The 26,260-nt window shown below is 52.1% G+C and overlaps 9 protein-coding genes across 9 annotated transcripts; 5 read left to right on the forward strand and 4 right to left on the reverse strand.

The window, feature by feature from the left end:
- Nucleotides 1-405: 405 nt before the first annotated feature.
- Nucleotides 406-2,151, reverse strand: PpBr36_09981 (uncharacterized protein; the record flags this gene model as incomplete). The annotated part of the gene is made up of 2 exons (XM_029897096.1): nt 1,813-2,151; nt 406-1,744 (listed from the first exon to the last, which is right to left on the reverse strand). The coding sequence occupies exons 1-2, from the start codon at nt 2,139-2,141 to the stop codon at nt 406-408; spliced, it is 1,668 nt and encodes a 555-aa protein (XP_029745032.1). The 5' UTR covers nt 2,142-2,151.
- A 1,549-nt stretch (nt 2,152-3,700) lies between these two features.
- On the forward strand, nt 3,701-5,037 carry PpBr36_09982 (uncharacterized protein; the record flags this gene model as incomplete). The annotated part of the gene is made up of 3 exons (XM_029897097.1): nt 3,701-3,835; nt 4,490-4,655; nt 4,760-5,037. Coding segments are annotated over 3 exons (579 nt in total), but the record flags the coding sequence as incomplete, so codon positions are not given.
- A 2,350-nt stretch (nt 5,038-7,387) lies between these two features.
- PpBr36_09983 (uncharacterized protein) lies at nt 7,388-9,202 on the reverse strand (the record flags this gene model as incomplete). The annotated part of the gene is made up of 2 exons (XM_029897098.1): nt 7,388-7,785; nt 8,206-9,202. 2 exons carry the CDS (start codon nt 9,200-9,202, stop codon nt 7,388-7,390), a joined length of 1,395 nt encoding a protein of 464 aa, XP_029745034.1.
- A 1,199-nt stretch (nt 9,203-10,401) lies between these two features.
- PpBr36_09984 (uncharacterized protein) lies at nt 10,402-11,229 on the reverse strand (the record flags this gene model as incomplete). The annotated part of the gene is made up of 4 exons (XM_029897099.1): nt 10,402-10,688; nt 10,764-10,969; nt 11,072-11,088; nt 11,170-11,229. The coding sequence occupies 4 exons, from the start codon at nt 11,227-11,229 to the stop codon at nt 10,402-10,404; spliced, it is 570 nt and encodes a 189-aa protein (XP_029745035.1).
- A 426-nt stretch (nt 11,230-11,655) lies between these two features.
- On the forward strand, nt 11,656-12,819 carry PpBr36_09985 (uncharacterized protein; the record flags this gene model as incomplete). The annotated part of the gene is made up of 2 exons (XM_029897100.1): nt 11,656-11,885; nt 11,976-12,819. 2 exons carry the CDS (start codon nt 11,656-11,658, stop codon nt 12,817-12,819), a joined length of 1,074 nt encoding a protein of 357 aa, XP_029745036.1.
- A 246-nt stretch (nt 12,820-13,065) lies between these two features.
- On the reverse strand, nt 13,066-14,516 carry PpBr36_09986 (uncharacterized protein; the record flags this gene model as incomplete). Its single annotated transcript, XM_029897101.1, has 3 exons — nt 13,066-13,339; nt 13,453-13,931; nt 14,004-14,516. The coding sequence occupies 3 exons, from the start codon at nt 14,514-14,516 to the stop codon at nt 13,066-13,068; spliced, it is 1,266 nt and encodes a 421-aa protein (XP_029745037.1).
- A 729-nt stretch (nt 14,517-15,245) lies between these two features.
- On the forward strand, nt 15,246-16,918 carry PpBr36_09987 (uncharacterized protein; the record flags this gene model as incomplete). Its single annotated transcript, XM_029897102.1, has 3 exons — nt 15,246-15,357; nt 15,440-16,443; nt 16,532-16,918. The coding sequence occupies 3 exons, from the start codon at nt 15,246-15,248 to the stop codon at nt 16,916-16,918; spliced, it is 1,503 nt and encodes a 500-aa protein (XP_029745038.1).
- Nucleotides 16,919-19,611: 2,693 nt separating this feature from the next.
- On the forward strand, nt 19,612-23,196 carry PpBr36_09988 (uncharacterized protein; the record flags this gene model as incomplete). Its single annotated transcript, XM_029897103.1, has 7 exons — nt 19,612-19,851; nt 19,977-21,139; nt 21,217-21,335; nt 21,437-21,671; nt 21,750-22,498; nt 22,561-22,617; nt 23,066-23,196. The coding sequence occupies exons 1-7, from the start codon at nt 19,615-19,617 to the stop codon at nt 23,194-23,196; spliced, it is 2,691 nt and encodes an 896-aa protein (XP_029745029.1). The 5' UTR covers nt 19,612-19,614.
- Nucleotides 23,197-23,976: 780 nt separating this feature from the next.
- PpBr36_09989 (uncharacterized protein) lies at nt 23,977-25,866 on the forward strand (the record flags this gene model as incomplete). Its single annotated transcript, XM_029897104.1, has 1 exon — nt 23,977-25,866. One exon carries the CDS (start codon nt 23,977-23,979, stop codon nt 25,864-25,866), a length of 1,890 nt encoding a protein of 629 aa, XP_029745030.1.
- Between the last annotated feature and the right edge of the window lie 394 nt (nt 25,867-26,260).

The following is a 26,260-nucleotide window of genomic DNA, read 5'->3' on the forward strand; positions in this document are numbered from 1 at the left end:
ACGTGGGCCCATTGTATCAACATCATACAACCTGTGCACATTCTTTCATCAATAGTTTTACCACCTTGAGCGAGTCGACGAAACATCAGCAAAAGGCCAAACCTGGGTATCTTGCGCAAGGTCAAATAAAATAAGACAACTTAGTTGGCATTGTCCACAAGTTTGCTAAAAATTTTATGGTAGTACATGACCGTCTACTTCGTTCCCAACAAAAGAGTATGAAATAGCTAAGCCACACATTTGAAACAATCCCCCAAGACGCCATGCAACCCCGGTTCCTGCCGTCCATATCCCAAAGACATGTTTGCCGTCAAAATCATAAGACAAATGAACTGAGGAATGGGTTTGGCCAGCGTGACAAGGAGGACTAAGCGCGAGGGTGTACTGTGGTTCAACCCATCGCCACTATAGACTATCTTGTTCGTTGCCAGCCTCACTCTCCTCTCTGAATCTCTTGCGGTGGTTAAGTCCAGATCTAGCGTGCTTCGATGAGGACATCTGATCCACAACGCTGCGACGAGGCCTCTTGACAGAGGTGTTGATGGCGTCAGCGCGGCCATTCATCGCTCGCTCCTCGACCCGAATGGCCCAGAGCAACGTCAACAGAACCCATTTGGATGGCGGCGAGGCATTTTTCCATAGCCCGGCCTCCTCTCCTCCGAGCCCCACAGGCGACGTGCGCAAGTCCACAGGTGACGTTCGGGCGACATCGTGACCGTCCACGCGACCTCCATTGACCCCGTCGACAAGGCGTTGCTCCTCAGATTGCACCAACCGCAATGCCGCCAGCGTCGCATCCGATAGAGGACGCGCCAAGCTGGGGCTGCAGGTTAGGATCTTCCGGAGAAGACGAAGTCGTAGGGTTCTGGAGGCCGTGGGCAGACTCGATACCGGTCGAGACGCCATCGGCGAACTGTTGGCTGTCGGCTGCGGGGTGCGCGGTTGCGCCCTCGAGCCATTCGTTGTTGTTGAGGTACTCGTTGATGTCGAAGTCGAACGCGCCCGACGGTTGGGAGAAGGCTGGGTCACTAGCCAGATAATAGTCTCCAGAATCTTCGGGGCTGGGGGTATCGAATACCCCACTTTCAAGGACATGGCTATCTGAAATAGCGGCCGCTGAAACATCGAGAGAAGCGTCGCCGAGCACGCCGCCATCAGCGAGAGCTGCCACTGAACGGAACGCATCATCGAAGCCGGCATCTGTCTCAAGGCTTGCGGAACCCTGGCTGACTGACACTGCAGGTCGGTGCACAACATCTCAGCAGGATGTTGTGTCATGTCAGCCGAGGTCGCCGCTTGCTCGCCAGATGCAACGGTCTCGTTCTGCTGTTCGGGAGCAGGGCTTGATCGGATCGAAGCCGGATTGACGGTGGTTGGGACGTTGGTGGATCTAAAAATTTCCTCGAGGGAGTTGGCAGGGTCTGTCAACGTTGCCGAGACGGACGTGGCCGATGAGGCGATGGCGTCTTGAGACCGGAACAGCTCGGGCGTCAAGGTGAGGCCATCGGGATTTTCGCTGGATGTCACAACGCCAGCCTCCCGACGCCTCAACTGAAGCTCTTGGTACATGGTTTGAGTGAGCTTCTGGAAGTGGAGTAATTGCTGCTCGAGGGCGGCGTTGCGTTGCTCGAGCGCCTCTACTTCTTGGCGCTTGCGTTCCCTAGAGGACTGAGCAGCGCGGCGGTTGCGGAGAACCCGCTCGACACGACGCTGCTCTTTCTCATCTTCTGTCTTGGCACGTTTCCTGAAGCAGCTGACGTCAGCATACTTGCTCAAGGTTGTTTCTCTCAAAACCCGGTGTTATTAGCTTACCTTGGTGGCAGATTGGTTTTTGGCTCCGGAAGAACTTGACCCCAGGACTTTCGCTTTTTGGTCTTCTTTTCTGAAGCCGCAGCCGGCGAAGTCTCCTCGGATGCAGGCTTTGATTCGGTGGGCCGTATCGCTGCTGATTCTGTCTTGAGGGCATCGAGTTCTACCGGGTCTTCTTGAGACACTGGTGGACTTGCCAGATCCGAGGGGTTAAGTGAGAAGCTTTTGGCGTCGCCGAACAGTGGTGGGTACATGTCGCCGGGAGTCGACAGGAAAGACTCGGCCGGCGATGCTTCCAACTTGAGTTCTGGGGTTGTGCTCCAAGTGTTCATGTTGGACAGCTAGGGTATTGGAGGACTTTTGGTTCGAGGCTTTGTTTGAAGTTGCGTATGTGCGTGGTTCGAGATGTGCCTGCCTTTGTTCTCGGAAAGGTATCGGAAAAAATGGGGATTCGCGATACTTAAAACTTGCTGCACTGCGTATGCCTCTTTGGTGTTGGAGTGCGACTAATGACAAAGCATGTTCAGGTAGGCGACGTCAACCATATGTTGGGTGAGTCACTTTATTTCTTGGTGGGGATGATGGAGACGGATGATTTATGCAACAAAACGTTTAAAGAATAATGACAATGAACGAGTGACCATATGACTATGAGTGACTGTTGCCTTGTTTCTTGATGGCAAAAGAGGACACGCTGTGCTGAACCGGAGATTTGGGGTCTGGTCGTCGAGCTGGGTGAGGCGGATCACAAGGGCCTTTAATGGAAAGGTGTCCTTTTAATGCCTGAGGCATAAGCTGGAGTATGGGGGCCGGCGAAGGCTTGTGGGCCCCACCCGGAGCTGTGAGATTGGCGGCACAATATAGCAGTGGCATCCCTCCAGTATTGGGTGTACACAGTATGAGCCGCGCCCAGCGATCGGTTCCCGCGCGAGTTGCGGACCTGCAGAAGCCCAAACGGGGGCAGGGAGTCAGGGGCTTTGTTTATCTTCCTAACCTGGTTGCCTTCCAATGACTCTATTTTCTCCGTCTAGAATAGCCTGGATCTCCTCGAGGGAAGATAGCAGCAAACCTTCCCTTGGCCACGATGAATCGACGGGCGGCAAGTTCGGTAGTAATTTTATCTGCGGACAATCAAGGGTCCATTTCCAAAAAGGGAGCCGAGATGGCCGTTCGTGCTGTGTGCAATTAATTCCACCTAGTTCGATCAACTACCGTATGGCTACGCATTCCGAGCTGGATTTGGTACGTCGATTTGAGTTCCATAAAGACGGCTGTGTCTTGCTGACGACACTTGCGCCGCTGTGGTACAGTACCAACAGGTCCGGTTCAGCTGCTTGGGCAGACTCGACTCGGTCGGCCATTGGCCATGTCGGGGTATCCCCCCCCCCTTTTTTTCTCAGCAATTCTGCTTGTCCAATACAGTGCTGCACCTTTGTGGATTCGTGTGCATCGGTTTTACGCCGCCTCACGCCAAATGCCCCAATCAGGGCGATGTCTGTTGCTAAATTTACTCGGTGTAAATCCGCCATACTGCGTACCGTCAGCTTTGTGCATTAGACCGTGTTGGCCATGTCAGCGACCTGGTGGGTGCACAAAGGCTTTGGTATTGCTGCCATGGATAAGGTGGTTTCTTGTCTACTAGAATAGTTTGGTTCTAAATCTAGGCACCGAGTAGGCAGCAGGCAGGTAGCAGACGGACAGAAAAGGAAAGGATTGGTGCTTTTCAGTTTTACGTACCGAGCGGGCCTAGCATGTACTGTGATACTGACTGTACTTTACGATTCCAGGCAGTATCTTGGTCTTGTCGTCGTGTCATCCCTTCCCCACAATCCGTGGAAAGCAACGCTGTGTGGCATGTCATGGCATTTCAGAATGAATCTCCGTCCAAGCCGTCTTGGATTGGATCCGATCCGCATTCTGCATTCCCGCAACTGCCTGTCTGGGAAAGAGATGGATCGCCACTAATGAGGGGGTGCATGTCACGATTGACAGTAAAGGGCCGAACCAGAGGTTCGCTTTTGCAATGGTACGAGCAATTTAATTGCTACTTTCACTTGGAAATGCCGTGTCACACACTCCTGCAAATCAGCCTGAGCGTGCCTACGTATTTCAATGGTGGGGTTATATTCCCAATTTGTTTCTGCAGGATCCCAAAAGGCTGTGTACATGATCGCAATGGGTAATTATGGCACAGCAGCAAGGAGTATCCTACCCCGACGCCAAGGCTAGTCAAGGACCTCTTGTTTCCCCTTCAGGAAACCCGGAGCTTACGGGTGTTTTTTGTCGGAAATCTGAGTAAACCTACCTTGATGTTCCCCTCGCAATGCAAGACATTCGCATGCCTTTGCCACCTGCTCGACTCGATCCGAAACGGACATGACAACGAGGCAACGAGCGAGGGATGCAATGTCGCTTAACTGATCTTGTTGATGTTGTCGTAGGACGACCTGGCATTCCGTTAATCTCCTTTCTGTGAAAACACACACACACACAAAAAAAAAAAAAAAAAAAAAAAAAAAAAATCAACAATTACTATTGACACACAATCTGACAAGTGCAGCTGTCAGCCCTAGCTAGGCTACCGAGTAATAGTACCAGAACCTGTGGTGACATGACGCGGTGAATTGTGTACGATTATAAGTTCCCGAAATTCATAAATTACTGTCACTGATTCTACCAGCCTGGCTCCCATGTTGGACAATTGCAAAGAATAGCCGCGTTTTTTCTCGTGTTGCCTCGCACAGACTGCCACGGATTCAGGGGCGGGCTCACTCATCTTTCCAAGGGTCCATCAATTTCCAGAATACCACGCCAGCCGCCAGATGCGACGTCGATAGTGGCTCACAGTGCATACTTCTACTGCAGTCTCGACAATATTTTTTTTTTTTATACTTCTCTCATTTTGTTCTTGAATAATTCTCTGTCGCACTCTTCGAATGCAACTCATCAGAAGCTACCGCACGTGCCATCCCTTGTCTCCCAACCTCTCTTATCATGCTGTCCGACTCGTTAAGGTTCCGAGCAGCCCACTTCCAGTCAAGAGCAAGATTATGGGGAAGAAACATTCCACGGGGTGCTCGATCTAGGCCCGACGAATCACAGCCCACAAGCCCACTTGGGACCGGAGGATCAGCTACCCCTGTGTGGAACCCAACGAGACAAAGCGAAACAGCCGCTGAGTCCGCCGGCCCCTCGGCTTTGCCAGCCGGGAGGGGCCTGATTCCGTAGTCGGTGGCGAACTGTCGCTTGGTCCTCTTTTCTATCGGGATGCGGGCTCTATCTACATTCCCGTATCATACGGACTCAGTAATTACCACGCGTAAGCGAAGGTACCACGACAAGTACGACTTCAGTACGCCGTCGGGTAATCTGCTTACGCAATACAATATAGTTGACGAGTATCCAGTGTTGAGCATCGAGCATTGAGTTGTACACCAGCTTTTCACTACCAGTACCAGCTTATTTGGCTTGCTTTCATCTCTCCCGACTGGGGACCGTGTCTTGCGAGTATGTGCGATTCATACTGTAAACTAACTTTAGCTTTGTAAAGCATGCAACCACAACATGTCCAGGTCGGACTATCAAGGTACCTTAGCTCGCCGAGCAACTACTAAACTTGCGTTACGCAACTCAGCCAACCCAACACGAACTGCTCTTGTGGGTAGTCATCCCATAAACCCTCCCATGCCCCCGCCTTGATGTATGGCCCCCCACAGTTAGGGTCTCCGGCCCACAGCCGCAAACTCCATCCAACCCACCGTAAAACCACTCAAATACCTTCATAAGGCACCTGTTCAGCAACCACTTCAACAACAACTCAACAATTCATCTGGTTCGGTGGTGTAGTTGGTTATCACAACAGTCTAACAACTGTACAGTTCACTGTACAATAGTTCACTGTAGGTCCTCAGTTCGAGCCTGGGCCGAATCAGTTACATATTCTTTTTGGTGGCTGAGAGTAGGTTCTTTTTGGCTTTTGGCTGGTTGGCAGGGACTGCTAGTATAAATTGTATGAAACTTGCTTGGCTAGTTTGTAACATGGAGAATGCTTTTTGGGCGTTGGGTGAGGCGAAAAGATGTGTGTGGGATCATGGAGGTGATCCAGGTGGCGTCACGTGATTACAGTTGGAGGCATATCCTGGCATGGTAGGAGTTCTCAACCATCAGATTGGAAGAGAAACAAAAGAAGCATCTGCTTGTGTAAGACATCTGATATCCGAACCTGATCGATTTGTAGTACGCTGTGCATGTATCTTCTTCGCCACCGTATACATGATGCATCAAAAATAAATATTCCGTATGGAGCGAAACACTCCGTCGCGGCTTTGCCGTGTATAAAAATAAAACAAAAAGACCGACGGTGTACCCATTAAATCAAGCTCTATGGCTGCTTGTATCGCATGAATGAGAGCGCATTGCAGATCTCGCATCGCTTCACTGAGCCTATATGCGTATAGCCATCCAAGCCGCCTTGGGTGCTTGCTTTTCAAATGGGTTGAGACCTGTTTTCAGCATGCGGACTTGGCGGGGAATGCTATGAGTATAAGCCAATCCACCTATTCGTCTATTCTGTATGGAAAAGAAACGCATCTTGTAGTGTATTGGACCAAACTGCAGATGCGGTGAGCGGTTGCAAGTCGGGACGAGCAAAGGAATAGGAGTGGTTAACATTCACCACGCCTTGCACGCCTTGCACGCCTTGCACGTCACTCCTCCCTCTTCCAACGCCTTTTCGAGGCTAGGATCACGATGTAATGGTCGGGTATTTTTATATATTGTTATTAATGGTTTGTGTATATTTGCACGATGGGCATATCCCCAACCATTCCACGTACCCACCTCACTGAACAGAGGGTCCAGGTAACGAAGGATATTGCTTGTTATACTTAAAGATTGTCGGTTTTTGATATTTTTGGATATATGACAGGAATGTAATGCAGCGACAAATGTTAAATATCAAAACTAAATCTTTGTCAAATCAAATATCCAACTCTAGTTGATGCCAATATTAGCACATTCGAGGTTCGCATTAATACTGTCAGCTTCGACGTCAACGATCTCAAAGCTTCGTGGCAAAATTGTGGGATTCAACGTCGACGATCCCAAGCCTCACCCCCAACACTGTAACGTGCAATGCAGAGTACGACCTCAAGGATGGCATGGCGCAGAATTTTTCAAGGATTTTGGGCCTGTTACGCGAAAAAGTAAAAAGAAAGAAAAAAAAAAAAAACTTATGGTCAGACGCACACTCGCACACTGTATGGGGTACTTGGCTAAATGCTAAATGCGTATACGGCTATGTGGCCATTGCAATGCAACTGCAGGGAATGAGGAATGAGGAATGTATTCGTATATTTGTCACGGTATTTGTCTTACGAGGCACTTTGGTTTTACCATTGGGAATTTATGAATTGCCCTGCATACCAGGTGCATAAAACATATACTCGCATCCGCCTTCGGATATGAAGCCTTTAATCCAGCATGAGGGATGCCTCTATAGCCCCAGGACTCCATCAAGCTTTGCGTGTCAAAGCAAACATCTACTATCCGGTAGCGGGCTGGCTACCCTGACGGCCCCCTAGCAGCCACAGCCTTCTGATAAACATACGCATAGGGTGTAGTTCTGAGACGAGGCTGCTGGTTCTCTGCTCACAGCATCCCTAAGCATCTTGACCACAACAGCATTTGTCACCAAAACCGTTTCGCTGGCGTTACGGTTGCCCCCGCGCAAAGTGCGAACACCACTACCATATTCCAAAGTAGATATCACGGCCGGCGCACACGCTTGGTTGGGACACGGGATTTTGATGCTCACAAAGACTGTGCTAACCGTTTCGCACATGTTTTCGGCATCAGGTACTCTACCATTAAGCCTGGCGATGTCGCAGCGGATCAACCTTGAGAAGGAATGGGTCCCGCAGGTATATTTGTCGCAAGCCTTGACGCACATCCTGAGCGTCGGGTTATAGCTGGTTACTGGTATAGTAAGTGTAAGATGGAATGACGATGAATAAAAACCGGCAACTAGACCCTGACCTCCAGGAGGCCACCGCATCTTTTATGCACTTCTATCCGCTGTAAAAAGTCGTTACGGTATAGCCAAAAACTTGGAACAATGGGGTTGTTATGAAGCAGAACAAAAGAAAGGTCTGCTATTATCGATGCACACAAAGACTAGACAATGACAACCAGGAGCGTTCTACGGGATTTAGAAACTGATCGAACCACTTCATATGTAGGACACTAAAACGTATGCACTGCGACGCAACTGTGACACTGCTCCAAGTATTATGATTTCATTATGGATAGGTATTCATCACATGCCGAAAATTAGGAAATAGGTATCAAAACGCACTCAACACACTGCCCGCCATCACAGAGTAATAATAATCTTACCAGACGCTCTTCCCGTCTTCAGCTCCTCGTACGCCTCCTTGACTTGCTCAAAGGGAAAAGTCTTGTGAGTCACCGTCTTGAGCTTGCCATTGGCCAGCCAGTCCGAAATCCGGGACAAATCCTTGTGGTTGTTGGACGTCATGTAGAACTCCATCTTGCGCTTGCCGCCACCCAGAAAGCCTGGCAACACCAAACCCTTGACCATGCTCGTGACGACAGCCGAGTTCGCAGCGCCGCCTACCGCGACGTACTTGGCCTCAGGTTTGAGATAGTCGGACGAGCTGGTGTACAAGTTTCCAGGCGAAAAGCCGACGAGGTCGACAGCGAGGTCAAAGACCTGTCCCTTCTTCTTGAGCTCCGCAACCACGTCAGACGTCTTGTAGTCGATGATCTCGTCGGCACCCAGGTCCTTGCACAACTGGGCCTTGGCCGTGGAGCATGTAGCGGTGACGTGGCAGCCGAGCTGCTTGGCAATCTGGATGGCATAAGTGCCCGTGCCGCCGGCGCCTCCATTGACGAACACCTTGGCGCCCGAGCCCTCCTTGATGTTGGCGGCGATGGGTTGCAGACCCGTCAATGCAGCGGTGTTTGCGCCGGCAGCCTGCTCAAACGAGACGTTATCGGCGATCTTGGCACTGCCCTCGTGTTCCAGAATTGTGTACTCGGCCAGCGTACCCTGACCAGCACGGGGGTCGACGCGGCCAAAAACCCGGTCGCCTGCCTTGTAGGGAGAATCGGGGCCTGCCTTGACGACCACGCCGGCGCAATCCATGCCGGGGATCTTGCCGGCACTGACCATCAATCGGCTAACGACGGGGAGGGCGGGGAACTTGTAGTCGGCTGGGTTGATAGCCGCCGCCTTGACTTGAGTGAGCACTTGACCCTTCTTCAGTGGCTGTGAAGGGTAGGGAGCGGCATCGTTGAGCTGGAGGGTTTTGGTCACGTCCCCGGGGCCGCTGAGCTGCCAAGCGCGCATTGTCTTGTTCTGGTCCGCCATGTCGTTGCTTTGTTGTGTTCGTGCTAATGCTGTGTGCGGTATGTTTGTATTGTTGAATGTAGCTAGGAAACTGCGCAGTGATGGAGATCCTTGTTTGATTACTTGCGTGTAGACAAAAAGCTGACCAAGATGAGCGACAAGGACCAGAAGCGCGTCATGGAAAATTAAGGTTGATCTACCAGTAATGGTGATGCAATTGCATGGAGCTGGCGTAGACAGGGTATGTCCCGGATGCTTGAGCGGAATGGAGTCACTTGCATGCACCTCCCTCCGTAGTTGGCTACTTATTCCGTACCTATTCCGCACCCTTTTCTTGCTGGTTGGTAGAAATGCATATCCATGGGCCCGATTGAACAGGCCCATTTACCAATCGACCAGATCTGAATTGAGTATTTTGCGCCGAGAAAAGTGGGCTGTTCTGGTCAAGTGAATGGGATTTCAAATAAACTCGCCGGAAACAATGGCAGAAATCGACGCATCAGATCAAGATTTAGCGGGTGCCAACAAGGCAAAGACCTTCGGGTTGGCAAGAAAAATCTAAATTCTCCCAAACTCCTTGGATAGCAGTTTGCAAGGTGTCCGAGCCAGCGGATGAAAAACAACAACATTTACACCATCACAACCACAGGAAAAATCCAATTCCTCTCATGTTCAAAGCCTGATTACATAGTACATTGTGTGATCGTTCAGATGGTTTGGAGTGGGCGTATTTTTGTTACAACTGCAGTCTCGCCCGTATCATATCGTGGCACGGGCGGAGCCGGAATCAGATTATTTTCCGACATCAAGTCACAGCTCATTGCAATATTCTGATTTGAAAGTCGAAATAACCATTGACGGTAACCTTTGCGACTACATCGCAAAATTGGTGGCTTTGCCAATGTCAATACTTGTTCACGTCACGGGGTCAATCCTGTCAAATCGCCAAAGACTCAGCCCAGACACATGAAATTTCACTCTTGGTTTACCTTCTGTAGAGGCCGACGGACTCAATGTCGGCGCCTCTAGTGGGTGTATATGTACAAAACTGGCACCACACATGCCCGTATACCAACTCGGATCATGTCAGCAGCCACACGGCGTTCGCCTTGTTTGATACGGCGTTACATCCCGTGACGGCATCCTGTCCCAAGCGCGTCGCATCGCCCGAAAAATCCGCAGAGTTCTTCCAAGCCTTGAATGACCTTAATCGTATCAACTCATGAAGACTCCTTCAGCGTCTTGCCTTCCGCTGCGAGTTCTCGCTCAGCCTGCCTGTAGTACTTGGCCGTGTCTACTCCATGCTGGTTGTGGTTCACAAAGTTGAACCACGGCACCACCTCGTGAAACAGGGCCGAGTAGCGCGACTGCCTGGCCGCGACACCCTGCATGTTGGGCGTCAGCTGTGACACGCCGTACAGGGGCTCGCCCTTCTTGACCTTGTCCACCATCTCGCGCATGTCCATTTCCAACTCGCGCGAGTTCTCCGACATGCCGAAGAAGCGTACTGTAGAGTTAAAGAGCGTCGGTAACTTAATCGCTGCAGATCGGAGAAAATATATGTATCAAAGCCTGAACCTACAGCACGATCTCTGATAGAAGAGGAGGAACCCCCCTGTGAGCCCAACAGCTCCCGTAAGCCTCATTGCCTGAGCAAAGCCGCCCCTACCGACCAAAGACGGCGAGAGCCTCTCCATCAGGACGAGGAGACCGGGTCCGGCTGCGGCCGCAGTAGCACCGAACGCATAATCGGATGGCCTGGCGTATGAGATGACACGCTTGAAGTGTCTGTAGTAGTCGATGTAGCCATTGAGTCAGCCAAGGTTCACGACAGAAGCAGTCCAGTTCATGTTTCAATCGCTCGAGAAGAATCGAATAGGTGGGACGTACGGGTCGTTGTCTATGAGCTATATGTATTGTCGAATTGATGATTAGCAGGTGCCCCGGCTCGTTATCGGCTTCCATCCTCCAAGGCATGATTGACTTACGGGATACTCGCTAGGGAGCGTCTTGCTGGGCACGTATCGTGCGGTGCTGTCAATCGACATTTTGAATCTCTGGCTGAACAATGGTCGTTGTCCGGTTGGTCGATTTCTCTATGTCGTCCCCTTCGTCGTCATTGCATGATTGCACCGAAGGGAATTCGAAGCTTAGCTCGCGAACTGGGTAAATGGATGCCTCAGGCATCAAATGACTAGTTCGGTTGTTTGCAGTAGTCGGGCGGAAGCCAATGCACGCATGCCAAGCCAAGTTCAATTCTTGCCCCGCAGAGTTGCATTTGCTACGTACTTTACGCGTCTGGGGTCCAAGACGCGTTTGCGCAAACACATCAACATCATCAGTAACAACGGTTTTGCCCAGTACATACCTACTTTCACTAATCACGAGCCAAGCATCAGCCAGCATCAAGAGAGAAAAGCCCAATAAAAGAGTAAAACCTAATCGCATCCTAAGGAATATTTTGTGTGTCCAAGATGTCTACCTATAAAGCAAAACGGCCGTCTGTTCCAGCCCTTGACAACTACCTCCCCGACGATGAGGATTTCTTCGACCCATTCGCTTCGCCCACCAATTCTCCCACTCAGAGCCCCAAGTCCAAGGCCGCGGCTAAACGCAGTGAGCCAGATGGAGGTCTGGGTATAGACAAAGAGGTTTCGGTTGCCAAGCGTGCCCGAGTCCCGCGTGTCAAACTCGATGAGACAAGGTGCGCTACAGTTTCCCTGACATAATTTGACTTGCCGCCTCTTTGTATATCTAACTAACATCGGATCCTGTCATCAACGCAAACATGAAGACTCCTCTCGGACAAGGGCATACCTGCTCTTCGCAAGCGGGCAGGAACCCTCAAACTCAAGGGCAAGGGGCACGAGTTCTCAGACGCGGCGCGGCTCTTATCTTTCTACCAACTCTGGCTCGACGACCTCTTCCCCAAGGCCAAATTCCTCGATGCCTTGGCCATGGTAGAAAAGGCTGGCCACAAGACCACCATGCACAAAGCCCGCACAGATTGGATAAACGACTTGAAACCCAACATGACGGCTCCCGACAATGATGACCAGGGCGACATTGGTGGCGCTCCAGCTGCGCAACCACAATCATCTAGGATAGCGCCGATTTTCGAGAAGCCGCAAACGACCGAAGCATCTATTGTGCCGGAAGGGGGTAGTAATGGCGTGGATGACTTGTTTGGCGGCGGGGACCTTGGCGAATTGTATGATGACACCCCCGAGGCTATCCGGACTGGTGGAGAGCCGGACGATGATGACATCGAGGCTTTGATGGCCGAGGCAGAATCCTCCACAAGGCAGCCAGCGCCTGTGGCCAGGAGTATATTCGGCCCTGGAAGACCGACCAAGCCTGGTACAGAGGCAAAACGAGCAAACGATTCACCAAATGATGAAGAGCTAGATGCGCTCATGGCGGAGGCGGAAATGCATACAGCGTCCCACGGTTCATCTGGGGCTGGAAAACAACAGGGCCAGACTAATCCTGAGAACGAGGATGACGACCTGGAAGCGTTGATACAGGAGGCCGAAGGTGTACTGAAACAGAAACCAGCACCATCCAAAAAGACGCAGGACAAAACTAGTAGTTTTGACGATGACGAGGCAGCCATGGCTGAGCTCGACCTATGGTGAACCGAGGTCTCCTGATTTCTATGAAAAGTATCCTTTGCCCAGGGGAAACGGTACTTAGGTGTAAACTCTGTTATACCCCGTTTAATTTCAGCATTGGCTAGAGTCTTCCGGGTCCCCAAAATTGTCGGCACAAGGCCATGTGTGACACCTGACTCAAACTTGCAAAGAAGGATTTCTCGCAAGATGACACAACCTTGGAATAAATAACATGTAAACCAAACCGTCTTCACCCCCACAAAACAACGCTCACTTCTTCTTGCCCTTTTGGGTCATCTTCCTGAATGCCTCCAGACCTCCTGATCCCATAGGGCGGTAATCGCCGCCAGGAGCATTGTAGGTACTTTGAGGAGCAACCGTATAAGTCTTTTGCAGACCTGTGCCTGCAGTCCGGTATGGATTCTTGGGCGCCAGCTTCTTCTGGATTTCCTCCTCAAAGATGGAGCGGCCCGCAGGCCGCGAGGGCAGCGTTGCTGCCTGCGAGCTGCCGTACGAAGCTGTTTCTTGGGCTTGCTTTGCGGCACTGTGGATTCTTATTAGTAAAAGGAGAAAAAAGACGGAAGAAAAAGAATGAATCCTTTTTGACGAAGGGAGAGAGGGGAGGTGGACATAGAGACAGCAAGGCCCAATACATACGCGTAATCAAATTCACGGGTTTCAATATGCCTCTTCCGGAAGTCATCGGTGCGCTTAAGAATAGGTCTGCTCCACTCTCCTATGAGCTTCTCGGCCATTCGCTTCACACCGGGCTCCGGACGCTTGCTCTTGGTGTAAAAAAGCACAACCTTGCCGATGCCGCTGCTCAGAAGGGCTTCCTTCTCTACTGGAAGTCGCAGAAGAGCAGTGAAGATTTCGCGCTGAATGTTGTAAGCTGGGAGAGAACCATCGTTGAGCGGCTCCAGGAAGAAGCGGAGTGACTGCAAAAAGTTTGTCTCGGGGTCCAGAATGGCGTGTTGAATGGCGTTGCGGTTCATCATGGCCACTACCTTGGGTAAAAGTTTCAGTTTCTCAATGGCTGGCTTGCCTTCCTCGCGCGCCTTGTTGTCAGCCACACAGGCATTCTCCATGCTAATCTTGAGGGCTGCTATCTCCTCATCGGCCATCTCCTCGAGGTCCTACAAGTATTGATTAGCAGCTGGGATATCACAGCTCTGGAGCGATTAAAGCAACCGCGGACAGATACGTACAACCTCGTCCTTTTTGCGCCGCCTGGAGCTGCGGCCTTTGGCGGCAGTATCCATAGCCTTTAGCAGCGCCCGCTTGCGCCTCTCCTCGGGAGTCAAGGTAGACTCATCAACCTCGGGCTCAGGGCTTTTTTCCTTAGCCTTGGCCCGTCTGGAGTCGCCAGCAATGCGGGATTTGCGTTGTCTTCTGGAACCATTCTCATCATCTGAGCCGCCAGCGGCATCACCAAGGTCGTCGGCGGCGGCTTCCACAGTACGGCGCTTCTTGAGCTGTGTCTTGCGCTTCGGCGGTGCTTCACCCTCTCCTCGCTTCCGCTTTGATGCCTTCAGGCTTTTGGCGATGTCTTCATAGTCGCGTTCCTCCACACGCGCCGTGTCGGGATTGTATTCTTCCTCAAAGACACCCTCGTCGATGTCGGAGAGGACGTCTGAATCTTCACCGGCATCATCGATCTGCTCGTCGTCCTTGGGTGGGGCTCGAGGCGACCCGGCTGTCTCTGAATCGACGTCTGACATTGTTGGTCAAGCGGAAACCTAGAGTAAATGGGGAAATGCTGGCTGCGACTATGTTCGCCCAGAGCGGTAGGGCGTGAGCCGACGCTGCTCCTGCCTGCAAGTCTAGAAGAATAGTCGCGAACTGCCACCTAGTGTTTGTTTCGATTTAATGAGCTTGATGAGCGACTGTCTGTCTTGGCAGTGATAATCAGAATGTGTGCTTTGGCTGATAAAAACGGGCAGGTTGGAGTCGCGCTGGACTTTTTTTCGTTGACGTGAAGTCCAACTAAAGATGCTCGAAGTACCTGTACGGGTACCTCCGGCCTGCCTATCGATTTGCAGGCCTGGAATTCAAGTCTCTCAGGTGGATGTGATAACAATTGGTAGGTTCTATCGCCCAGGCTCCACTTGTCCATGATTTCTCCACAATAATTCCAGACAGAGTTTGAGGTGGTGTGGCCCAAGCTTCTGCTGGATGTTTACTTTGATATTTGTGCTGTTTTTGTTGCCACTGACGACGGCCTTGCATTTCAACGGCCGCCCACCTTTGCTCTGCATAGAATGAATCTACCTAGACAAAAACCATCTACCTAAAGCCGCTATCATCCACGGCAACACTCCCACTCTCGCATGACTGTCCCTTGCGCTGACCGAAATCATTTTCTCCGGCTCTGTTCTGGTCAAGTATAGCTGCTTGCTGGATTTTCTCAGGGACTGGTTCTTTCTGTGTCTCATTTCGCAGTGCCCACCATGAACGACCAACGTAGCTATGAAGGGCATATGGATTGGGAGTACCACAACAAGGGGCCGGTCGATGCCACCAGTCCATTTGCTCAGGCTTCCCAGCGTGGTGCAAAACTCTGTAGGTTCAGTGACGAGAGCCACCCAGATTTGATCACCACGCCGGCGCGCATAAACTGACTGAAAATTCTCTGTTCATGCAGCTTCCTTCGCCAGTCCCGCACCACCGCAATTCCCCAGCATGCGGCCCAATCCATTTTCGAAGCCAGACATTACCATGACCGACTCTCCCTTCAAGACGCAGGCGCAAAAGCCTACGCAGTCCTCCATATTCAATACTTCGTTCCAGAACCATCCAAGGGCGACGCCCTTCCGTAATACCGCTTTTACGACCCCTCAGCGTCGCGTTGACGAGTTGGCTTCGGAGATGTCAGGCGCCGAGACAAGCCCTGCCCTGACCGACATGTCAGAAGCTGCTGTGGACGACACTCCGGAACCAGACAACCGTGACGATTTTGGAATGATGACCATCACGCCCGCAAGGGCCAAGAACCTTTTCGCTGCATCGCCCACTCGGAGCAATGCCGCACACATGTCAGGACGCGGAGAGCTTCCGCGACCCAGGGACGCACGAGCACACGATAGGGTTAGAAAGCGCAGGAGACAGTTTGGAGACCGGGATATTGGTAGTGTTCGGCCACGGCTGCATGCAGACTCGGACCAGTCCGACAGCGACGTGGATGATGAGGATAGCTCGCGTGAAGGCGGCCGGAGTGGTAACAGCCGCAGGCAGCGGCGGCGTGATAGTCCTGGATGGCTGAGCAACTTCCTCACCACCATACATGATCACCCCAATGCGCCCGTTATCATGTCATGGTGGATCCAGTTCGCTGTCAACCTGAGTTTCGCGCTCATGGGCGTCGCGGCGTTTGCCGTCATGGGCCACATGATCCTAGCCGACTTCAGGTATGCGGCCAGTGAAGCAAGGTCTAAGCTGCTTGCCGAGATGGAGGCGTGCACCCACGAGTACACCAAGAACAGATGCGCGCCCAAGGTAGACAGGCTGCCGGCGCTAGGTGTAGTGTGCGACGAGTGGGAGATTTGCATGAACCAGGACCCGGAGAAGATTAAGAGCCTTGCTATATCGTCAAAACAGATGGCCATCACTATCAATGAATTCTTCAACGTTCTCAGCTTCAAGGCATGGGTAAGTAAACCATACGAAAGATGCCGTTGGTCTTGACGTTTCGAAGCTCCTTGGTCATCCTTTCCAAGCTGACCACACTTTGTTTTAGGGCTTCATCCTCTCTCTGATTATTATATTCCTCCTCGCGAATAATCTGGGCCACAGCAAGTTCCGCCAGTCCATGGCTTCCGAGGTCAAATCACATCAGCCCAGCGCCCCAGCGCCATCGCAGCACCTGTTCCCACCATCGCAGGATCCGAAGCAGGCCTTTATCTGGGCACCGGTAACGCCCAAAAATCTTCGACGAGGGATTTTTCTCAAAGACGACGCTTCGGAGACGGATGAGTCGCCGCAGTCTGATGTCAAGGCTATCATGCCAGCACAGACGCCATCGAGCCGGAGGAGTCCCAGCAAGGGTGAGCGCGATCGCGATCGTGATAGAGATAGGTTTCGCTCCTATAGCCCGAGCAAGAGGAGCCCGACTAAGCTCTATTGATTCAATTTTTTCTTTTGTCTGGCCAAGGTGCGGGGATTATGGACGCATGGTCATTGGTATACGTTTGATATCCTTGACGATTTCCCAAGTGTATTTTTAGATGCTTGATATTTGTGTGTTTTTGTCGGACCACGAGCTTGATGCTCTCTTTTAGGGCACAAATCTGTGTCAGAGACAAATCGGAGCTGGTCTAAGAAAAGCTCACAACCAAACATGAAGATATGAATTTACATTGAATCAATCCAAGACTGCAGTGCATGTAGGCGAAATGAAGTCTGTCAAAAGGGGTATCGTGCAATGACAGGCGCGCAGGCTAACCCATTTTGTCATGGCGTCTTAACATCATGTAGCCAAAAAAGGCATCTTAACTTGGGGGTGATGGAGGGGGGAAGCCTTCTGTTGGTAATAAGATGAAAGGGGGCAATATCAACTACCTAGTTGGAATGGCTGTCTGCCGGTGATTTTGCTCCGGGACCTCGTCAGGGGTCGCTTTGACGGTGGATTGGGATGGCTGTATTACTATTGCCGAATTGGACGGGACCTATAACAGAACAAGCACCTGATCCATGTACTGACTCCTCTGCTAAGCTCGATTTGATTCCAGACCAGGAATCGCCTCCAATGCTCACCACGTCAAGAGACCTTATGTAGCCGAAGCAATCAAGTCTTGCCTCTTCACAAATACCTTAGGCCTCAGAAGGGTGGGTGGGAGAGGCAAAGAGATGCGAACTCACAGCCATATCTCGGTAGATAAGAGAATGGAAGAACCCTACCGTCGGTAACTGCCTACGATACCTTAGTTGCTCAAGTTGCAAGTACCTATATCCATAGTAATTCGATAATATCTCGCGCATTAGTGAGTGGGGTACTTTTTTCCAGCCCGAGCCTGGGGAACCTTCGTACTCCGTATTCGCACATACCTAGGCGCCATTGGACGTCTGATGTTGTGAAAATTTAGAAAAGAAAAAAAAATTACATACCCTGTAGGATCGTCCAGGATCTTGGTTTTGGGAGACAAACTACCTACCTTGACTTGCTTATGACCCATGTGGATAAGTAAATTGGCGGTTCAGATTGACACCGACCTGACCGGTTACCCCAGAGCTGTCGAAATCTGTTTGCGAACTCCCGAGTGATCCCTTTCCCCGGATAGGTGTTTGAATCCAGTACAATACTCTACATCCACAAGTAGTAGAACAAGATGAATGCTCAGAAGCGAAGCAAGCGAGGCTTGAGCAGATTTTGTATACGGTTGGGTGATTAATCGGCTTGGCTGTGTTCGTCAAATCGACTCGGGATTGTACCGACTGGACCCACCTGGTTCCTAGCTTCACCCCACCAAGTCTTGCCGTCTGCCTCTATGGGCAATTTGAATACGACGGACCAGGTTGCGTCATTTTGTATTCAGAACATTTGGAGCAGGCAATTGATTATTGAGTGAAGCACTGACAGGGACCTGGAGGAAAGGGGCCACATAGTGATATTAATGAAGGGACGAGCAAGACGAGGCAAGAGGAAGAAGAAGCGCTGGTTTGTTTTTGTGCTTCGAAAGAAGCCAGGAAGGAGGAAGCAACTATTACTATAATCAGCCATTTTAGGGCCAAGCATGGGGTCAATTTACAGTCCTGACGTTTTTCGAGCCCCTCGGCCAAAATTCTCCCAGCGGTTTCCGGGTCAGAACTGTCCCCACCCTCACGGCACTTTTGAGTTAAGGTAAGGTACCGCAAATGAATCCTTTCCAAGCATCCATCACAATCTTCAGAGTGACCATCGCGCAGCGCAACGATTTGGTTACGTCGAATACCGAGCGCGAGAGCACTAGGACACTCTGACCCGGGAAAAAAAAGGCAGGGGACCTCAAATAGGTACTCGTTCAGGTAGGCCCCTGATCCTCCCATCGTATGCAATCAGAAGCGCAACCAATCGTTTGGAACGAATGGCAGAAATCTGACGCAACCGCCATCTCAGCAAAGCGCAACATGCAGTCAGTCTGACGATCTGATTCTTGATTCCATCCGCGGCTTGTTCAGCCTCTCACGAACGAAGGTGCACCGTAGAGTCTGTCCATTGTGTAGATATCCAGATCCATTCCCAGTACACCTCAAAGCTAGGTACCGAGGTAGGTAGGTACGGAGTACTGTAAGGTAAGGTCTGCTAGCTATCGAAGCTTAAGCTCCTCCCCACATCCATACCAACCCGCCCCCCTACCTGCCTTTTGGCTGCTCACCTACCCACCTACCTTCTCTACCGTACGTACTTTGAAAGTGCCTAGCCAGGTACCAAGGTATCTAATACTTACTCATTTGCCCCTTTGCTTGAACTTAACCACCGTCACCTTATCCACAGGTTAGGATACTCGTTCCTCCAAATACACAATCGCTTCGTCCGTCAGGTGTGTCGCCTTGTCCACGACTGCCATAGCGCGCCTTCTTTCGTAACCGCGAAGCTTAGCTTGCTTTGGGCACAAGCATGTTTCAGCAAGCTCTCGACCCCGTCCCTCACCATCCGCCTTTTCTCTGCGCAGGCTTCTGGATGACGCACGGCCGGTTCGATCCATAAATCGCCTCTTCTTCTTTTTTTTTTTTTTTTTTTCTTGTATTTTTTTGGGCCAAGCGGGCTGCTCTTGGCCCCTACATCGACCCTCACCTTTCCCGAGCCGCTGGCTCCTTTGTTTGCGCCAAGACTGTTTTAAGGACATGGAGCCGACCGAACCCATGGATGAGGATTCGAAAACGACGACGACCAGCACGAGCCCGAAAGCATCCGCCGAGTCGTCTGCCACACCTTCTTCCGGCCCAGCCACCACCTCATCCGGGAAACATCCTGCCCCAAGCCCGGCCGGTGCTCCGACGACGCAACAATCTAAGCGCAAGCGAGGGCCCGGGATCGTCACTCCAAACGCATGCACCGAGTGCCGCAAGAAGCGCGCAAAGGTCCGTAGCTCTGCTCACCAATCCAGTTGCATATGTCCTGCACACATCCAGCTCGGTGTCTCTCAGTCGCTTCCTGCGATTTAAAACTCGGCTGAGCTGACCCTTATTCATTTCAATCGATTCAGTGCGATGGCCAGACGCCCTGCTCGCGATGCAAGGCCCAAAAGGACGTTGAGTGCGTCTACGAGATACCCGTCAGACAGTCCAAGGAGTATTTGAGAGCCGAGATCGATCAGCTCCGCCGCCAGCAACGAAACAATGAGAGCGTCTTGTCGGCCCTCGCGGTGCCTGGCCAATGGGAGGAAGTTTTGCGGCGACTGCGCAGCGGCCAGTCTGTCGAGTCAATATCAGAATGGCTTGGCGGGACCTTGCCGTCTGGCGGCGGCACCGCCCCCTCTTTCAACCGCCCTGCTGGTCCCGGTTCCGGCTTCACTCCCCTGCCTACGTTTTCCGGCTCTCACGCAAGTCTTCACGCGACAGCTCCGGCGGGCTCTCACCTGGACGGAGCCACGAGTCCTGCTTCGGCTCATCCGGGCAGCGGGTTGCGCCAAGATAGGGAACCAGCCAGTCCTTGGGGTGGTCATTTCTCGGCACAATCCGCCCCGAGTGAATCTGCTGCAGACGCAATGAGCTGGAGTGGTGAGCGTCGGGGCCAATCTTCGCGAGTCGGCACCTGGGTCGATGGTCTTGGGGACAGGGAAGCCAAGGAAATGGGCGACCCAGAGGCTCGGGATCGTGTGCTCCACCAAGGACTGCCGCCAAAAGTTCCCGACTCCAGGATACCCGTTGAAACATGGACGAGCTTGACAACCGACATTGCGCTAGTGCAGCATCTGCTCGCCCTCTACTTCTGCTGGGAGTACCCCACGTTTGCCTCGCTCAGCAAAGAACACTTTGTCAAAGATTTCCAGGAGGGCCGCCCAAGGTATTGTTCGTCTGTCTTGGTGAACGCCCTTATGGCCCTGGGCTGTCGCTTCTCAAGCAAGCCCCAGACGCGTGCGAACCCGGACGACCCCCATACTTCGGGTGACCACTTTTTCAAAGAGTGTCAGCGGCTTCTGTACGAGGAGCAGAACCATCACAGCCTTACCACCATCCAGGCGCTAGGGATCATGTCTATAAGGGAGGCCAGTTGCGGGAGGGACTCGGAGAGCTGGTTTTACGCCGGGCAGAGCATCAAGCTAGCCATCGAGATGGGCCTGCACAAGTTACAAGATGGGGGCGACCGTGACGATGCCGAGATTGCCGTCCAATCTGCAACCTTTTGGGGCGCCTTTGCGCTAGATCAGTCAGTGGAATATCCCCCGCCCTTGCTGTCGTCGTCTAGTTGTGTAATTCCATCTCTTACTCATTTTGAAAATTTAGTGCGTGGTCGCTGGCTACCGGTTCACTGCCGCAGGTGTCGTGTTTCTTACAACTCCCCCCAAAACCCGGCATTATTGACGACATTGAGGCGTCGCTCTGGATTCCCTACACAGAAGATGGTAAGAAAAAACAACTGAGTTTGGGGAAATGACACCATTTTTCTTTTCATTGTTTTCCTGGTTCCCAAATCTGACTCGACATCACATGAAATGATGCACAGGCACGAGTCTACAAAAGTCGTTTGAACAGCCATCCAACGTCCGGTCCGTGTACAAGTGCTTCTGTGAGCTCAGCGAGCTTGTTCATCAGTCCCTATACATTCTACACTCCCCCGGCCGGCCCTTGACGGCGCGTGACCTGCTTGGCATCTACACCGAGTTCCTCAACTGGTACGCGAACATACCAGAAGTGCTACGGCTTGGCGCCAACTTCACACCCTCGGTGCTCTTCGCTCAGTAAGTTTTTTCATCTGATATCAAAAGCCGGGCTTGTCTGGAGCGCCGTGCCGCTTGCTGACGGCATGCGCTTCAAAGTATGTACTACCATTTTGCCATATTACTCCTCTTCAGGCCACTCATCAAGCTGCGCATTATCGGGTCCAGCGTTACGCCCCGCGACGTCTGTGCACAGGCAGCAGATGCAATTTCAGGCCTTCTACGATCATACTCACAACTATATACACTGCGACGGACACCCTCGTTTGTCCCCTACTTTGTTCTGACCTCGGCCATCATGCACCTCGCCATAGGCGCAACAGCGACGACTGATAAGGGCACACAAGAATCACCAAGCACGGGTAACAGTTCAGGGGACACCTCACTGAACGGCTCCGACTCGGCTGTTGGAGGCCAAGCGCGATCCAGGCCTGGCGTCGACGCAGCTAGGATGAATCCCAAGGTCACTGCGGCCATCAAGCAGGGCATAGCAGATTTAACAGAGATGGCACCATGCCACCATTTTGCCGAACAGGCACTCAACATTCTTCGCCATCTGGCCAAGAAGTGGAATATTAACGACATCGAGGTCTACGGCAAGGATGAGCGCGCTGTGCCGACCCCTGAGGCTGACAATAGCGTTCTCCCGGTCACCTCAAGTCTCAACTTCTTCACCCCCAATATGTCGGAGCAGGATTTCATCTGCGAATGGGGAAACGATAACAGCGCTGCTGGCGGTGTCAGCTATATGTCGACGTCGCAGGGAGTGGACAAGGGTCTCAATATTGGAGCTGCAGCCTCGGCTGGGAGGATGGCCAACCCTCTGTTCTGGCCTTTTCCCATGCAGGGTAGGCCTATGCTTCCAAGTGGGAAGCTGTTGCGGGAAGCTGGCTTTGAATTGTTATAACAGCCGGTAACCGTTTGCAGCCGCGGCAAATCGCTGCCGACGATGCAGATGTGCGTGCCTGTGCGTCCCTCTGGCAGATCACAGTGGTTGCTTGGAATTTTGGACCGCGCTGGTATGAAAGTAGTCGAAATATGGCCTGCTGGTTTTCACGCCATGCAAAGTTCTTCAAAAGTCTGATCTGACATGCTTGAGGAATATCTGGCCCAGTTCACAGAGCTTAGTGGGGCCAGGAAGCAATACAACGTAATATCAATTTTGCGCAGGCAGACAAACCATTCACTAAGGCGTATCACGGCCTCCATTGCTCTAGGGACAAATCATGTGTTCTATAGCGTTTGCCCGCCAGGTCGACTGATGAGATTGCTGTCATCATCCAACTATATGGAGCAATCCACCACCTGGCCATCATTACTAGCGTTTCTTGTCGCACGGCATCAGCGGGGGCTAATGGGATGTGACACTCGCACCAATGTTTTCATTCATCAAGAAGGGGCTGATGTGTTCCCAGTCGAGATCTTCTGCTCCAAGAACATACCCAACAAGCTCATGTGGATACAGAGTTGGTTCAAGGGCATGGAATGGTTCCTGGAGCACCAAATGAGCAAGGATTATATGAAGCAGTTGCACGAGGCGACATAGGATTTGTGTGTCGGGGAGCATCAGGTCGAAATATATGAGCGATTCGGGGGTCCCTGGGCCAAGGCTCGGGAAGGCACGTACGGACATTGCCAAGTACTATGTCTTACTAATATGATTGCATCTTAATTGTTCCATTCACCTGGTGCTTTGCCAATGATCAGATTTTTCCCGCGTTACACTTCCGCCTCAAGCAAGCGTAGGGAGATTTTCAGTCAGCCGTGATTCCACCTAGGCCAAAGTATATGTGTTATGTTTTTCTTTTGGCCTATATGATGGAACTATTGTCTTCTTTTGCAGACATAGCCATTCAGTCAGGATGACATGAAATACTTAGCTTACTATACCTACTATCAACGTCACAACACCTCTGAGATGATTCGGGGGCGAGAGGATCTGCAGTAATTGGCTTGTCGGCAAAGTCTGGTAATAGTTAGCTCCATGCAAGAGGGGAGACCGGTGAGGGCGATGCCAGAGGTACTTGTATGCACTTCAATTAAGAGAACGGGAGCGGGGTTATAGATAATTGCAAAACCTGTCTAGTCGCATGGCGCCGAGAAGATGGCGCGTTCGCCGCCAGCAAAATGATTGCTTTGATGCAAGTATGGTGCATACACCTAAGACTTTCAGAGAGAGGGAGAGGTATTGCAACATGGACACTGTGGCTGATCGCCACAATCTGCAGAGATCAGGCAGAGATAAATCAACACACACAAGGAGAACGGAAATATGGGCGAAAAAGATAAGAAAGGAGAAATAGGAAATAAAACCAAATAAGCAACAATGGTCAGATACACTCGTCTTGTTTGCCTAATCTCGGGGTTTTGTACCGCTCGTGCCCGAGTCGGCGGCGTCAAGGACTCTCAGTCGTCGCTGCGTTCGGAAGGCTACGACTATGTCATTGTTGGTGGCGGCACAAGCGGACTAGTTCTTGCCAACCGCCTCAGCGCTGACCCGACCAAGACGGTTCTGGTCGTCGAATACGGAGATTTTGAACGCAGCAACAAGACAAGTATCCCGCTGCTCACGACAGGCGACCAGAGCTCGCGGCTATACCAAAACATGACGTCGACCCCGCAGAGAGAGCTTGCAGGGCGTACCTTCAACGCCCGTATAGGCAACACCGTGGGCGGCAGCTCGACTGTCAACGGCATGGCCTGGGACTGCGGATCTGCAGCCGATTACGATGCATGGGAGGCCTTGGGAAACCCTGGTTGGGGCTGGGACGGGCTGAGGCCATACCTGCGCAAATCCGCAGTCTTCACGCCGCCGGGCGACAACTTTGTCAAGCGGTACAATTACACCTGGACCCCGGAGGCCTACGGGGATGATGGCATGGTCAACGTGACCCTCCCGCCGTGGCAGTGGCCGGCTTCTGCGATGCAAGCCGCTGCGTGGACTGACGACCTGAACGAACCCTTGCGGCATGATGGCGCCGGCGGCAACAACGTCGGCATCTCGTGGCTGCCACAGAACAGCGACGTAGTCGAGGGCACGCGTTCGACGTCGACTACGGCCTACTACGACCCTATCAGAACGCGTGATAACCTTGACCTGCTGGTGCGACACTACGGCGGTAGGATCCTTTTTGATGGTGACCAGGCCGTCACGGGCGTTACCATCCACAGCAGAGACGAGGATTACTCGCCAAGTGACGGGCCCGTTGTCGTTCAGGCCAAGGAGGTCATACTCGCCACGGGCGCCATCAACACCCCTAGGCTCCTGCAGCTCAGCGGTATTGGGCATGCCTCTCATCTTGAATCCATGGGCATCCATGTCGTCGCGGATCTTCCGGGCGTTGGTGCCAACTTCCAAGATCACCCGGCTGTCTTCGTGATATATGACTTTGTCAACGACACGAACCCAAACCCGCGCAGCATGCAAGAGAACGCCACCTTTCGTGATGCAGCATGGGCCGAGTACCGCGCCAACCGGACCGGGCCTCTCAGCCATGCGTGGGGCAACAAAATCGTGTTCCAGTCCCTACAAGATCTCGTAAGCAACCCCCAGGAGGTGCTCGACAGCATCGACAGGCAGGACGCCCTTGCCCACCTCCCGGCCGTCTATGCTGATAACACGTCTCTTCTGGCCGGCTTCCTTGCCCAGCGTGCCATCATGAGACAAGGCTACGCAAACCCCGAGTATGGAATCTACGAGATCACTTTTGGCGGCGACAATTCAATCGTAACGGCACTGCAGAAGCCATTGTCTAGGGGCACCATCACCATTACCAACACCACGGTGGCCGACCCATCGACGCCGCCCATCATCGACTATGCATCTTTGTCCAACCCAGTCGACGTCCGGATGCTCGTCCAGGGTGTGGCGCGGGTGCGCCAATTCATGGCCGCGCCGTCCGTGGTCGAGATACTCAAGCCGGTGGAGCTCATCCCTGGCCCCGGTGCAGACGACCCAGTCAGTCTCGAGGCAATTTTGCGCAAGAGCATGGTCATCCCGAGTTTTGATCATCCCGTGGGCACGGCAGCCATGGCTCCCTACCATCTGGGCGGCGTTGTAGACTCCAAGACCATGGCGGTATATGGTGTTAGCGGATTGCGAGTCGTCGACGCGAGCATCATGCCACTCCTCCCTGCAGCCCACACCCAGTGGACAGTGTATGCTGTGGCTGAGAAGGCTGCCGAGCTGATACTCAAGAGCACAAAAGTCCGCTGAGACCTTGTCATCCAAAAGGCAAAGATTTGCAATACTCATATATCAGAAACTTACTCGAGAAAAACGTACTTGGAGTGAGCTTGTAAATGGCGTAGCCATGTCTCAGGATTTCGAAAGCACCGTAAGCCTGTGACCAATCAGTCAGGCATGCGTAATCCAAAGCGCTGAAAACACATAAAACCGACAAAACTTGACCCATACCGGCATCCCATCTCCCACGATACAAGTCTCATTATGTCCTGCCTGGGATTCCGAAATCTTGTATGCATTTTAGCTACTGATGTATGCGCTGGCATGAGGAGCAGAGATGAAGAAGAGCGAGGATGAATATAGTGCAGTCGCGCAAAGCCTACCTTGGTAGACCTCATCCAAAATTTTACCATAGTATATGTTC

Source organism: Pyricularia pennisetigena (assembly GCF_004337985.1).
Source record: "Pyricularia pennisetigena strain Br36 chromosome 7 map unlocalized Pyricularia_pennisetigena_Br36_Scf_7, whole genome shotgun sequence".
NCBI classification, from domain to species: domain Eukaryota; kingdom Fungi; phylum Ascomycota; class Sordariomycetes; order Magnaporthales; family Pyriculariaceae; genus Pyricularia; species Pyricularia pennisetigena.